Source organism: Theobroma cacao, chromosome 6, assembly GCF_000208745.1.
Source record: "Theobroma cacao cultivar B97-61/B2 chromosome 6, Criollo_cocoa_genome_V2, whole genome shotgun sequence".
Taxonomy (NCBI): Eukaryota; Viridiplantae; Streptophyta; class Magnoliopsida; order Malvales; family Malvaceae; genus Theobroma; species Theobroma cacao.
Genome location: NC_030855.1, coordinates 25,358,823 through 25,372,247, shown reverse-complemented (window position 1 = coordinate 25,372,247; position 13,425 = coordinate 25,358,823). Strand labels below are relative to the sequence as shown.

Genomic DNA, 13,425 nt, shown 5'->3' with positions numbered 1-13,425 from the left:
TAAAGTAATATAACTGTATGTCCTCGAGCAATTAAATAATTCAGTGTTAAGTCAAAGGGTACCAAGCATTCCTTAGACAGAACATGGCTATGGTGTTTGGTTTTGGTTTGGAGGACTGTCTCTTTGGTTTTGTTGGGCCTAGACCTGTTGTTACAGAATGCATCAGCCAACATACTAGTAAGCCCACCCATGTATACAAGGAAACAAAAGGAAAAGCGAAAAGTGCTGTTAAAGTGTTAGGCTATAGCAATTACCTAAGGTCAGCTGAAGAAGACACTGAAGAGTGGAGCATGATCAATGCAGCAGAGCTAAACAGCCGTTAAGTATGTTAGGGTATTTTCAAAATAAAAAGTTACATTATATAATGAAAAGTTAAAAACTTGGTGTTGATCGACCGTCCATGTTCAGTGCATCTTGGTAATGACTTTGCTGCATTTGCTGCATTTTTCCTTGTGACATATGCAAATTTACTTTGTGTTGATGATGTGATGCCTCTCTTGTTCATGACTCATTCACTTTTCTTTCGATGCGCTTTGATTTCCCCTGCTGAATTATGAGTGTGCTGAGATTACTGTGATCCTCTCTCTGCTGTGATCTTCCTCTGCTGTTTCTTTTCGAGTTTACTGCACCATGATGAATTTGTCTACTGTCAGATTTGATCATTCGTGCTTTCAGCTTCATGTGGCTTCTGCTCCTGCTGTTTTTTCCCGAGTTCAATGCTTCCAAGAGTTTTTGTGCTTCTAGATTCTTTGTGCCTATTGCATTTCTGCTAATGAAATGATGATGTGTTGCCTTCTTTTCTTCTTGGAGTTTTCTTCCATTTGCTGCTACGCTGCTATGTCTTGTTAATGCTCTGTTTTGGATACCATTTCCCTTGTTTATGTGGTCCTTATTTTCTGTTTTTTCTGCTTCGCAACCTTGTCTTTCCTGGCCTCTTTTCCAGGTTCCTCTTTGCCATGAGCGGCTTTGCTCTCTTTTCATGTAACTCCTTTTACTTATCTATATATATTGATCTTTGACCGAGGAAAAAAAAAAGCAATGCAGAAATTTTATCCAGACATCCATTAAACATAAGTCAAGCAATCCAAGTACAGAATGGAGAGATGGGATTCCAGAACATAAAAAATGCAGCTCTAACACAAATAGTAGCGGAAGACAGAAAAGAGAAGGCACCATGTGTGACAGCATACGATCACACCTTAACATAACTACCGGTATATACTATCTAAGACACTAACAACACCCTGAAATTTGTTATTGGATTAACTTCGACATCCCTTATTACACCTCTTCGATATACCATGTAATCCAGTCCATTTTACCAGACGGATCATCAACTTAGTACCCAAATTTGAAACAGGAAAAAACGAACCAAAGGCTGGTGATACAGAACAATAATATTTTCGGATCTCTCCAAAAATAGTGCATCCTAGTAATTCTACCCCCGTCTGGCAACGAATAACGCAACCTAGTAACTCTATCCTCAATATAGTAGCATTTTGTTTCCATTACTGTCATGTAGAGATAAGAGTCCTGGCGAATGCCACGATTAGAAATCTTAGACTGAAGGTAAGTGAAAGAAGACGCTACCCGTTCATTCTCGAGGGAAAATCTTGAGATGATTCCACATGAAGATAGCAGCTCTACATCAGTAGGATGTCTAATGAGACTAGACATGAAAGAGACATAAGCAGTTAAGTCTTTGGAGCATCCAGTAGAACGCTGCTCGAAGGCCATGCCATTAACAAGGATGGCGAGGAAGAGATCATTGATGGTTACAGGTGGGATTTCAAGCACTCCGTCCTTGAAATGGATATCCGTGAATCTGTCGGCTCTTTTTGGCCTGAACTCTATGCCTGACTTCTGGAGTTCTCTTGCACTTCCTAAATAAACCTTAACTTCATCGGCTGTCTTTGAGGTTGATGGTTTGGGCTGAATAGAGAGGTGATGTCCCTTTTGCTTTGAGCTGGCAGGTGTTTTTAGATGGGAGACGCGCCTTCTTGTGATGTTATTGAGAAATAGCAATAAGGAAATTGGATTTGAGAGGATCATTGCTATCAAATGGATAGTTTTGAGAAACAAGGAGAGTGAATTGGTCGAAGGATTTGATGGGCGGATAGTCTCGAGAAGCAAGTGAAGTAAATGTTTGGGTGATTCCAAATGGTTGATGATGAAATCCATGGATCGAGGGAAGGCTAGATCGATAAATTTCAAGGCCATAGTCGGTACAGAAACTGTTGCTGTAGCTTCTTCACTCTTGGATAAATCAAACAAGTTTTCCAAAACAAAGAAAGGAATTTGGTTCTCTAGCAGGAGCAGGTCTCGAACCAAAATAGGGATCTGCCATGGTTCAATGGGGAAAATCCCATCTTCAGATTCCTTACCCCTACCAAAATGGTGTAACACCTCCATTACGAAGCATCCGTCAACTAACATCATTTCAACGAATTCAGAGTTGCACATTGAAAGATCCTCATCGGAGTAGCATCTTCTAGTACGCAATTCAAGTGTCATCATCTGTCGCACATAGAAACATAAATCTTTGCCTTGGTTTCTTGTGCGAGATAGAAAGTTTTGCAAGAAAGAATACTTGTACTTGTTAAGTGGAAGGTCTTTATCCCTATGATAAGGGCCAATAGAAACCAACTCAGGTTTCTGGATACAGGGAGACGAGCTGGTATCTTCATGTTGATTGTCTTGTTCCCGGACATACACAGTTGACTTTCCCTCTTTCTTCTCTTCCGTTTTGCTCACTTGCTCTGCATGCTCTAAATCTGCCACTCTCTTTCTCTTTCCTAGATCTACATCATTCCTATCGCCGGTTATCTCTATTGCCTTCTTGTCATCACCTTTGAGAGAAACGGACTCGAACCCTACACTAAAAAATAAATTATCAGAATGAATCAAATCAAAATAAGTTGTAGAAACCAATTCAGATCCCTGAAACCCTAAAGATGCATGGAGACGGGCTATTACAAAGTGTATCTTCAGGTGGACGGACTTGTTTCTCCCCAAAGTCAAACTCTGGTTGATTATTTGAGAAGCCGAACAAGGACGGGAACAACGGCGAGACACCATAGTTGAATCTCTCTTTCTGACGATCTGCATCAATCCCATCGCTCTTTACCTCTATTGGGCTCTTGTCATCGCCTTCGCCTTTGAGGCAAACAAAGCCTGTTTTTTTTTTATTCTCTTGCTTCTCTTTACCACCAATGTGGCCGACGCCCATCAGCTCCGCATGCCCTACTCCCTTTCTTAGTAGACTTACTAGCCGAACTGCATCAAACCCATCGCCCGTTACCTCCATTTGGCTTTGGTCCGCACGTCGGATAGCAACAGAATCAACCCCTGCACTCAAAAAAAATAAAAATAAAATCAGCACAAATTTTCTCCATCATCGAATCAACTTAACTTGATTTCAGGTTTCCAGTACCTGGTAGACTAGCTGCAATTTTCAAGGCCTTTGTGCGTGACTTCTCGTTATTCATAACTACCTTGAATACCACCTTTTGCTGCAAAATCCGCAAATCTTAGAAAAGAAAATTCAATTCAACATGAAATTCAATCGTTTCTTTATAATTCATGATTAATTTCATACCTTCATGGTGTTGTTAAGAGCAAAATGATGCTGAAGGAAAGATGTTTGGAGGGAGAAGCCGGCGAGGAACTAAGTGGACTTAAATGAACTAACTTTTTATTTTATATAACAAAGTCTTGTTGGGCCTAGGCCTTTTGTTACTGATTGCATTAGCTACCAGGCTAGTAGGTAGGTCGATTCCTCTATGCAAGAAAACTACTGTTAAACTATGTTTTAGGAAATATAATTAATTACTAGTACTAAATCCTTATGTACCAAGGACCAATCCATTTTTTTTTCTACTAATATTCCTATTAATATTACTATAAGACATGAAAAATACAATAACACCCCAAATTAATTTAAAGATTTTTTTATACATTCTATTAACAATAAGATGATTAATTTTTTATCGAATATTTGCTTATTTTGTTAAATGTGATACCATAACTAATAAACTCACACGTAACAAAAGGTTTGAAATGAAGAAATATCCATCCGTAAAATTCAATTCAAATAAATTATTTTAATTTCATCAAATTTTAAAAATCGAGTAAAAAAATTTCGATTAGCTCCTTGATTTGATTCTGTTTTTTCTTCTTTAAATATTATAGGAAGAACTGCCATCATTGAATAGATTAAGCATCACCAAGCTATGGAATCCAAAATATATAACCAAATTCTGTAAGGAACTTGGGTTCGTGAATGACTTGAACAACAGAAGACTTTCGTACAAAAAGAATATTTTACTAATAATAATTCTTAATTATACAAATCTGTAATAAAAAAGGGTTTATTTTGCCTCAATCCCAACTTGTCCCCTTTCCTAATAAACAACATAATCAATGGAAAAGAATGGTTATGGAATATAGGGAAAACGTGCCCTCGGAGAAGCTGACACACAAAGGGTCGTGAAGCATGTTCATAAGCGAGAAAATGTTGAGCCGATGGGGAAGTAAGTCATCGGAATCGGGGGGCTTTTCTTAGCTTTGCTTTCCTTCAATTTGGCTTCGCCACCAGCTTTAACTTGGGTGGATGTTCGTCGACTGTCCTCTCCCTCGGACGCAACCTTACTAGAACCAGAGAAGCAATTGATCATGAAGCTAGGTAAGACAGCCATGGCGGAAACTTTGGACTGAATTAGCTTTTAAGAAAATATTCCTAGTTTGCAAGAGAAGAAAAGTAGTAGTAGTAGTAGTAGTAGTGTTGGCTATGTTGTTGTTGGAGATAAAACCCCTCTCCGGGTGTGGTCTCTTTATATAAGTATGAAGGTTGGCCTTGTGGCAGGCCAGGTACTGGGAACCTGGAAGGAAAGAGGAGAGACATTTTCCAGCATGCTTCGTGGAGAAATACCTAAAGAGGAGGATTGGGTGATTCGGGACAATCAGGGTAGCTTTCAGGTTACTTTCTGATGCCTTCTTGGAAAGAAATGGATCAAGTGTTTCAATGGGCGTCCAAGGGATGACTAGGTCATGTTGAAAATTCAAACAGGTGGCTGTTTGAATCTTGAGACCTTAATGATTAAGTTTACACCTACTAACTCCTTCCCTTCGCCTCTGATTTCACGTCTATATGATATTGATGTGATGTAGACATAGGAAGCAAAAAATAATCATATGATCTTGTTTTCATATTATATTAATATATTATGTTAATTTTTATTATAATATTTCAATTTATCACATGGTATAAAACTTTATATTAAAACTGATTTATCACTTCAATTCCAATATTTTTGAGCTTTATAGGAGTTTTTTTTTTTTTTCTGTCCTCCATCTCTAAGGCCATTTCCATTCCTTTTTTGGTAATGCATTGGTTTCAAGCAAATGTTGATGGCCTTGTTAATATGGAAAAAAAGTATAGGGAAAAGAAAATGTCCCACATGGAGACAGCAATGCATTTTCACATTTAAATTACTACAATTAATGTATAATGAGAGGATGGAAATAAGAGAAAGTGAATACTCATGTGGGATATGGCCTTAAATTTGAGGGAAAAAAGAAAAGAAAAGCTAAAGTATAATGGAAGTAAAAGAAATATCTAATTCCTTATCCTACAAAAATTGTTGATTATATGATGTTGCATCATACCCTTTGGATCTGTGTGACTCTTTCCCACACTTCAAAAATTCATCAACATGTAGTTCTTTTTATTTTTCCTTGGGCTTGAATACTAGAGATAGAGAGAAAGTGGGTCCTCATTATAAATGTGCACATGAAGATGCCCTGAAGTTCCACTAAAAATTCATTATATTCGACCAGTTTGACGGTTGAAATAATTGAATAAATCGAATAAATTTAAAATCGAATTAAATTAACCGAACTCATTTATGAAAAGAATAAAATGAGACATGAGAATCTTTGAAGACAAAGAATCCAAAAAGAAAAGACAAAGGAAAACAAGAGCAAAGAAATGGAGGAGAAACAGTTTGGGGGGGGATAGGGAAGGAGTTAAAAGAAGGAGAAGCATCGAAGGGAGTGAGAAATCCGTTAGGGATTGGTCCATGCCGCCGGAGACAGACTCCCCTGTTCTCAGTTTCTCTTGGTCACGACAAAGCCTCTCCTTGGACTCTGTCTTTTTTTATTTTATTTTATTTTCTCTTATGCCCCCACCAAGTCACTCCATTTCTGATTTCACTCTTTTTTTTATTTTTTAATTTTCTCTTAGTCAATCCTCACATTTCCTTTTTTTTCCCTTTATTTTATTTTAAATTTCATTTAAAACATATGGTCAATCTCCCCCTCTCTTTTTCTCTTTGAATAATTTAGACCGGTCAATCAAAAGTACAAACAAAACAAACTAAAGAAAATCCCTCAATTTGGGTAGCTGTGTTACAAACTCAACTGTTTTTTGTCTCATGTGTCTCAAAAATAAGACAATATTACTTAGAAAATTGTGGTGAAAATGCATCTTAAAATCCCATAATTGTCCGAATGATTGAGCTCATGGATTGTTGGTCCAAACTTTTCCCCACCATAAAGTAGTTTTGATAATTAAAATTCCATCAATAATTGAATTAATCGAATTTTTTAAACTCACGAGTCAAAATGTACTCAAATCAAAAGGTTTTTGATAATATCATAAGCTTAATAAAATTAAAACATTTTAATAAATATAATTAAAAAATATTATTTTAAAATTAAAATAAATCAAATTTATTTATTTAAATTTAAAAAAACAGAAAAAAAAGTGGAAAAGACAAAACAAAGAAGAGAAGGTAAAGCGAGGGGGGGGAGAGGGTTTACTGGACCTGTCTGAAGCATCAACAAAAGCCGCGCCAGATTGCGTGTATCTCGTCCCTCTCTTTCTTTCCTTCTGCACGCTGCCCAATAAATTTATTTTTATCGAAAGACAGTAATACCCCTGCCTCGCTCTATTGCTAGTGCCCTTTCTGGATTTAGACATATTCATTTTTTACTTCATTCGCCATTTTCTCAATTCGAAATAACCGCTCGCTTATATTTGCGGAATTAAGGAGTGGAAACAGGGAAAAAAAGGAGAATGTCCAGATCATCATCGGCGTCCATGACGACGCCGTTTCCTGCTATCAAGCCGGAGGCTTACAACCACAGTCCTGTTCACTACGCCGTCGTCTTGGGGGATCACACGACTCTGACTCGACTGGTTTCCACTCTACCCAAGCTGGCTGATCCCGCCCAGATCCACTCCGAGTGCGACTCGTTGAGTCAAGAGCGCGTAGCTGACCAAATCTCTGCTGTTCTGGACCGTCGTGACGTCCCCTTCCGTGAAACTCCTCTCCACCTCGCAGTCCGCCTCAACGACGCTGTAGCGGCTAGAACACTTGCAGCTGCTGGAGCTGACGTGTCGCTCCAGAACGCTGCGGGCTGGAATCCGCTCCAGGAAGCTCTGTGTCGCCGAAGCTCCGACATTGCGTTGGTTCTGCTAAAACTCCACCACCGCTCCGCCTGGAGCAAGTGGCGCCGTCGTTTACCTCGCGTAATTGCCGTTCTCCGCCGAATGCGGGACTTCTACATGGAAATCTCCTTCCACTTCGAAAGCTCTGTAATTCCATTCGTCGGAAAAATCGCACCTTCCGATACGTACAAGATCTGGAAACGCGACGGTAATCTCCGAGCGGATACTTCATTAGCCGGATTCGACGGCTTGAAAATCCAACGGGCTGATCAAAGCTTTCTTTTTCTCGGCGACGGCGATCACGTCCACAACATTCCTTGCGGCTCATTGCTAGTCCTCAACCGCGACGATCGCAAAATCTTCGACGCATTCGAAAACGCCGGAGCTCCTATGAGTGAATCTGACATTGCAGGCTTTTGTTCCCAAACGAGCGTGTACCGACCGGGAATGGACGTAACCAGAGCGGAACTCGTGGGAAGAACTAACTGGAGACGCCAAGAGAAAACCGAGAGCGTCGGTGAATGGAAAGCTAAAGTTTACGAAGTACATAACGTGATTTTCAGCTTCAGGTCACGAAAAGTCGCGAGTTCCGAAAACGACGTCGCGGGAAGTGAACAGGTGTTACCGTTAGAGCTTGACGAAGACGACGACGGTTTTTTAGTTTGCGAGAATCCGAATTTCGCTATGCCTGATAGGAGAAGGCATAGTAGCTTCGTCAGAGAGGAGAGGGAGTGGATTTCGGTCGGGAGGAAGAGTGTGGACGTTTTTCCTTCGTCAGCGGCGGCGGCTGTGCCTCCTCGAAGATCGACAACTTTCGTACCGACTACGACGACCACAACGGTGGTGCCGCCTCCGCAAACTAAGGAGAAAGAGTACGTGAGAAGTTTACGGCCGTCTGTTTGGTTAACGGAACAGTTCCCGTTAAAGACAGAAGAGCTGTTACCGTTACTTGACATTTTGGCGAATAAAGTGAAAGCTGTAAGGAGGATGCGAGAGTTGCTGACCACCAAGTTCCCGCCGGGAACATTTCCTGTCAAGGTAATACAAAGCGTTAATTTTCTAAATTTTTTTTATTTTTATTTAAAAAATGTGGGGGGTACACATGGGTGCCTGTCTCCTTAGCAGGGTGTCTCTTTTGGGTCTTTTGATGCTTTAGGCAAGCAAGCGAGCCTGACCTTTGCTTGAGCACCATGACAAAAGCAAAACTGTGCTCCCAAGTCCTTTGCTTTATTTTCGTTCCCTCTCTGATTAGTGGAGAAGTCTTGGGTCGAATTAGCGGACGTGGACTTCTCCCATCGCTTTGTTCTAGATCCGACGGTGATTCCCAACCCCCCATCTCGCGGGATCCACATCATCCGAGGTTTCTTTTTCTCTTTCAGACAAAGGTTCTTCCCTCGTGGGGCCCGGTCTTTTTTTTTTATCGTCTTCTGGTCAGGTAATGTTCCGTCCGCCACGATCCGTCCACGCAGTCTGGACAGACCGTAGATGATGACGTGGCAGGATCATGGATGTTCAAGGAATCAGGCGGGAGTGGTTCAACCGTTAAACTGTCCTGTCCTGTCCCGTTTGAATTGTATACAAATAGGAGTAAATCTCTTTCGCTTTTTGACTTTGGGGTGATTTTCAGACAAGGTGGGGTCTTAATTGATTGTTTGGTGGGGGCAGGTTGCGATACCGGTCGTCCCTACTGTGAGGGTGGTGATAACCTTCACGAAATTCGTCGAGCTCCAACCAACAGAACAGTTCTACACCCCGCTCTCGAGTCCTCGGCATTTTTCTTACGGCGGAGGAAGAGGCGGAGGCCAAGCGGAGGAGGACCAAAAACCCGAGACCCACAAGTCGTCGTTGCCATCATCATCGTCGTCGTCATCGTGGCCGTCGACGGCGTGGTTGAGGCGAAGCAACAGTCAATCAGTGTCTGCCAGCAAGCAGCAGCAGCAGCAACAGCAACAGCGTAGTTCTTCTTCTTCTTCAATGGCACAACAAGCGGATCCTTTCGCTATTCCTAGTGGATATACTTGGACCACTGCCGACGACAAGTCCAGCAAGATGAAGAAATCCAAGTCCACCAGGAAATCAAAGTGAAAATGATTTTCTCTATGTTAAATTTTGATTTGGGGTTTCAACTTGCAAATTTTACAGTGTAGATATAAAATCCCTGATGGAGAATTTGGCACACAATTTTGTTTTAATTGCCGAAAATCCTTACTTTTGATCAATGGCAATGGGTTCTTTGTAGGATTCAATCATATCATTGCTGGTAAACAGGGACTAAGCCATAGCTAGGGTCTGGCATTCTTTGACCGCTAAAATTTGCGGGTACATGCAGAGACAGAGCATGAATAACCATTAATAAAACTTTAAGGTACGATACAGATACAGTCATGAAGTACTCATTGAAAGACATTTACCACAAATTAAAACATTTAACCATCAGTCAAAAGGACTTGGGGGTACTTAGTACGCACACAGCTAGCCCAGACTATGAAAATACTGAAAAGATTGCAAATTGACATGGTGTTTAGAGGAGTTTAAATGATGAATGTAGGTTAATTCTCTCCTACTGTTTGGAAGCAATCATCACTGCATCAGTGCTCGTGACTGTTCGCAGCATGTTTCAAAAGAGGTGAATTAAACTTTACCCCCTGGAGAAACAAACAGCTTGCTCAATCTTTTCATAATACCAGTGTTCCTTTTTGCTATTCACACCCTGTTTACTTCACCCAGGAAAAGAGTTTATGGCAGTTTAAGAACATTCGTGCTGGTATATTTGTTTTGGTACATGGAAGGGCATTTTGGTAAAGTTAAAAGGATTAATGCTGCAGATATGAACTAGCTTTTACCTGGCGGGGGATTGCATAGCTCCACTATTTGTCAGCCGCCCCCCATGTATAAAATTAGAAGGAAATCTGTAAAGATGGACCCTTCATATGTAGTAATTGTGAGGTCGAGGTCCCATAACTTGGATCTTGTTTGGTGTTAATGTCTATGTTTTGCTTGTAAGAAACTTTGTTTCCTCTGACTTTTGTAGCTGGTTCTTTCTGCCTCTTTTAGATGGTGTAATAATTTGGATCAGGTAAGTTGTTGCCTTGTTGGTATGATACAACATTCTGTTGCAACAAGACAGAATGGAAGTACCACCATGTCTGCAACATCATAACTAGCATGTTTTGATTGAATCACCTGATCTCCTCCCCCCCCGAAAACAGATATAGCCTGCTGTTTTACAACTTAGTTAACATCAGAAACTAAACTAAATTCCTGCTGAGAAGTTATTGTAGTTAGAAGAACAGTTATATCTTAAAGCTTGAGCCAAGGCTTTGCAAATGGAACCTTACAAGTTACAGTCCCTCTTGGGGGCTGCTCATTCTGGCTCTATTTTATATCTCAACAGAGAGGACATGAGAAGAGCCAAGGTTTCTGGGATTGAATCAATGCTTGCGTTTATCTCAAAAGGCTTAAGGGAAGGGAGAGCCGTGGTGGTGGGGAGAGTTGTTCGAGCCCAATCAGGTTCATTGTGAGCTGTCCCAAACAATGTCTGCAGGCAAGAGACAAGTTACTTTAACTTTTAAACTATGATAATTTAAGTCTTCACCAGTTGTCTCCCTACCATACATAGTTTCTATCTCATCTTAGATCTAACCAAGCAGCTATCATCAAAGAATAATAAATGATCAATAAAGATGATATCACCGTGCAAACACATTAGCAGTAGGTCTCCTCAGCTGTTATGCACGTTATATAGACTCAAGATAGGATGTTGGATACCGAGTACATGTCCAATACAGATACGAAATATTAAAGTTAATCATATTCGTATGAATAATGAAATATTCTAAAAATGTCGAACACGGAAACATCGGAAGAAGGTAAAAAAATTTTGTACCATAGGTATTGCAAGATCTAGGCACATATGAGCAGATGATGCCTGATGACTAAAGAAGATGGCAAACGAAATTGCTTTAGCCTTTTGGTGATGGGATTTGGAAACAAGTGATTTGTCAAGTCCTTTTACAAGGGGGGGATGAAAATGGGATTAAAGACAACCCATATCTGTCTATTTATATCTTTTTCTCTTTAACCTTCGCAGTGGGTCTTTGAGTCGGGTTTGTACTTGCTTGTTTCAGCGGGCTTACCTCACCTCAGTCTCTTGGCTATTTAACCTTGAAATGTATGTGGAATGCAACATTTGCTTTTGTATGATTTGTGGCAGGAGCAATCTGGCATATCCACGAGGAAAACCAATGGGAAAAGCAGCCAAAGCAGCTGCTTTGAGGGTATCCAAGGGCATAAACACTGGTCAAGAATAAAGCAAATGGAAAAAAGCTGGATTCAGTAAAAGCCAAAGCAGCTGCTTGGACGGCTGCCAAGAGAAAGCAAGAGAAAACAAAGAGTTTAAGCTTACGGACAAAGGATTCTATGTAATTAATCATTGGATTATGAATTGTCAAGGTCATCTTAAGTTGTAAGTTATGAATCTGCAGCAACAACATTTCAACTCAATTCAGATTCCTGGGTGTTGGAAGCTTCAGTGACTTTGTTTATGGTGTTCAAAGTTGAGGCGTTTGAGGAATACTTTAAAGCGAAAGATACCTCATTCAATGTTTTTATTTTCAACTACAAGAATCTAGCAAGTGGCGATCATCAGATATTTCAATGGCAATAAGGGGTATGGACTGTCCTTGGCTGTAATAATTAGGTAGAAAATGAACATATGATGCCTGTCTAGGAAAACATGGCATGGAATATCATTGTTAATTATTATTATTACTACTTATTTGTAATAAAGAAAAAAAAAAGGCATGAAGATGCTAAAAGAAGTTTGCTTCAGATGATGGGAAACAAATGAGTTGGCAAGTCCTTTAAAAAAAGGGTCAAAATGGGATCAAAGACAACCCATCTACATGTGGTCCTTTCTTTATTAAGTTTTTAAAGGTGCTTGAGCAGAGAAAAACTCATCATTGGCCATTCTGCTGCTTCTGTCATCAAACTTCTCGGGCAACAACAGCGCTTTTGTTAGTCATCACCAGGTACTCTTTCCATCAAAAAACCTTCTCTTGTTTTTCTGTTATTGATAACAGATGCTCAAGTCTCATTTCTTTTGTTCTTTGGATCTTTTTCTTAGCCTTACATAGGGAGGCTATGTACACTCTGACTGCTTCTGCAGATTCTTGTTTTAGTAGATATAACTTAAGATTCGCTTACTGCATCTACTGTTTTCAAGCTATGTTTCCTAGTAAAGTTTAGATTGTTGCCAAGTATAATATACATGAAAAGAAAGAGAAACTTTCCAACAAGGGATCTATGCAGTCATCTGAGAGGCATATATCCACTATCTGGATTTGAAGTTCTAAGCTTGACAGCCTTACTTTTCTGCTTTCTGATCATTGGTATTGGTTTTCGTGAACTTGTTTTTGCTTAGACTTTGGAAAAAAGATACGAAGGGTTTCTATGGCGAGTGATGCACCAAGCTGGGCTGATCAATGGGGTGCTGGAGGAATCGGTGCCATGGAAGATGAGGATGCTACAGCCAAGAAAGAGAACGGCAGCAAGAAGAAATCCGAAGGAAAAGGTGGGTTCAATAAGGCCAAAACAGCAGCTTTGATGGGAGCCAAGAAATTCAAGCTTGGGGTATCCAAGGGCATAACATGGGTCAAGAACAAATGCCAGAAAAAGGGTTCCTCCAAATGAATATGTAAACATCCACTAGACCAGAATTTTGTCAGAAATTGTTTGATTGTTTAGCCCACGATTTGAAAACAGCTTAATTAGTAGAGGACTTAGATGTGTTTCTCATTCATTTTTTGAGGGAACTACATTCTCCCATTTATGGCACTTTTAAGCATTAGAAAGTTTCTTGAGCATCTTTCATGGTTAGATCCATGGAGCTATCCAAACCAGTCCCCACTCCTGAAAATGGCTGGATAGCAAAGTATGGATAGTTCCATGGAGCTGCCTAAACCGGTCCCCTC

The 13,425-nt window shown here is 40.2% G+C and overlaps 2 protein-coding genes and 1 long non-coding RNA gene across 3 annotated transcripts; 2 read left to right on the top strand and 1 right to left on the bottom strand.

Moving 5' to 3' along the window:
- LOC18597164 lies at window positions 1,090-3,660 on the bottom strand. Its single transcript, XM_007026037.2, has 4 exons — window positions 3,599-3,660; window positions 3,434-3,512; window positions 2,977-3,348; window positions 1,090-2,873 (listed from the first exon to the last, which is right to left on the bottom strand). Exons 1-4 carry the CDS (start codon window positions 3,602-3,604, stop codon window positions 1,339-1,341), a joined length of 1,992 nt encoding a protein of 663 aa, XP_007026099.2. The 5' UTR covers window positions 3,605-3,660; the 3' UTR covers window positions 1,090-1,338.
- On the top strand, window positions 6,919-9,702 carry LOC18597163 (ankyrin repeat domain-containing protein 13C). Its single transcript, XM_018123949.1, has 2 exons — window positions 6,919-8,491; window positions 9,119-9,702. Exons 1-2 carry the CDS (start codon window positions 7,079-7,081, stop codon window positions 9,536-9,538), a joined length of 1,833 nt encoding a protein of 610 aa, XP_017979438.1. The 5' UTR covers window positions 6,919-7,078; the 3' UTR covers window positions 9,539-9,702.
- On the top strand, window positions 12,351-13,308 carry LOC18597161. Its single transcript, XR_001928576.1, has 2 exons — window positions 12,351-12,483; window positions 12,876-13,308. It is a non-coding gene; the product is annotated as an uncharacterized LOC18597161 (long non-coding RNA).

Coding starts and splice junctions, on each gene's coding strand:
- LOC18597164 (XM_007026037.2), bottom strand. Junction 3,349..3,433: donor AATTGCAGCTAGTCTACCAG/GTACTGGAAACC, acceptor TTTTGAGTGCAG/GGGTTGATTCTGTTGCTATC. Junction 2,874..2,976: donor TCCACCTGAAGATACACTTT/GTAATAGCCCGT, acceptor TTTTTAGTGTAG/GGTTCGAGTCCGTTTCTCTC.
- LOC18597163 (XM_018123949.1), top strand. CDS start 7,079: ATGTCCAGATCATCATCGGCGTCCATGACGACGCCGTTTCCTGCTATC. Junction 8,492..9,118: donor CGGGAACATTTCCTGTCAAG/GTAATACAAAGC, acceptor TGGTGGGGGCAG/GTTGCGATACCGGTCGTCCC.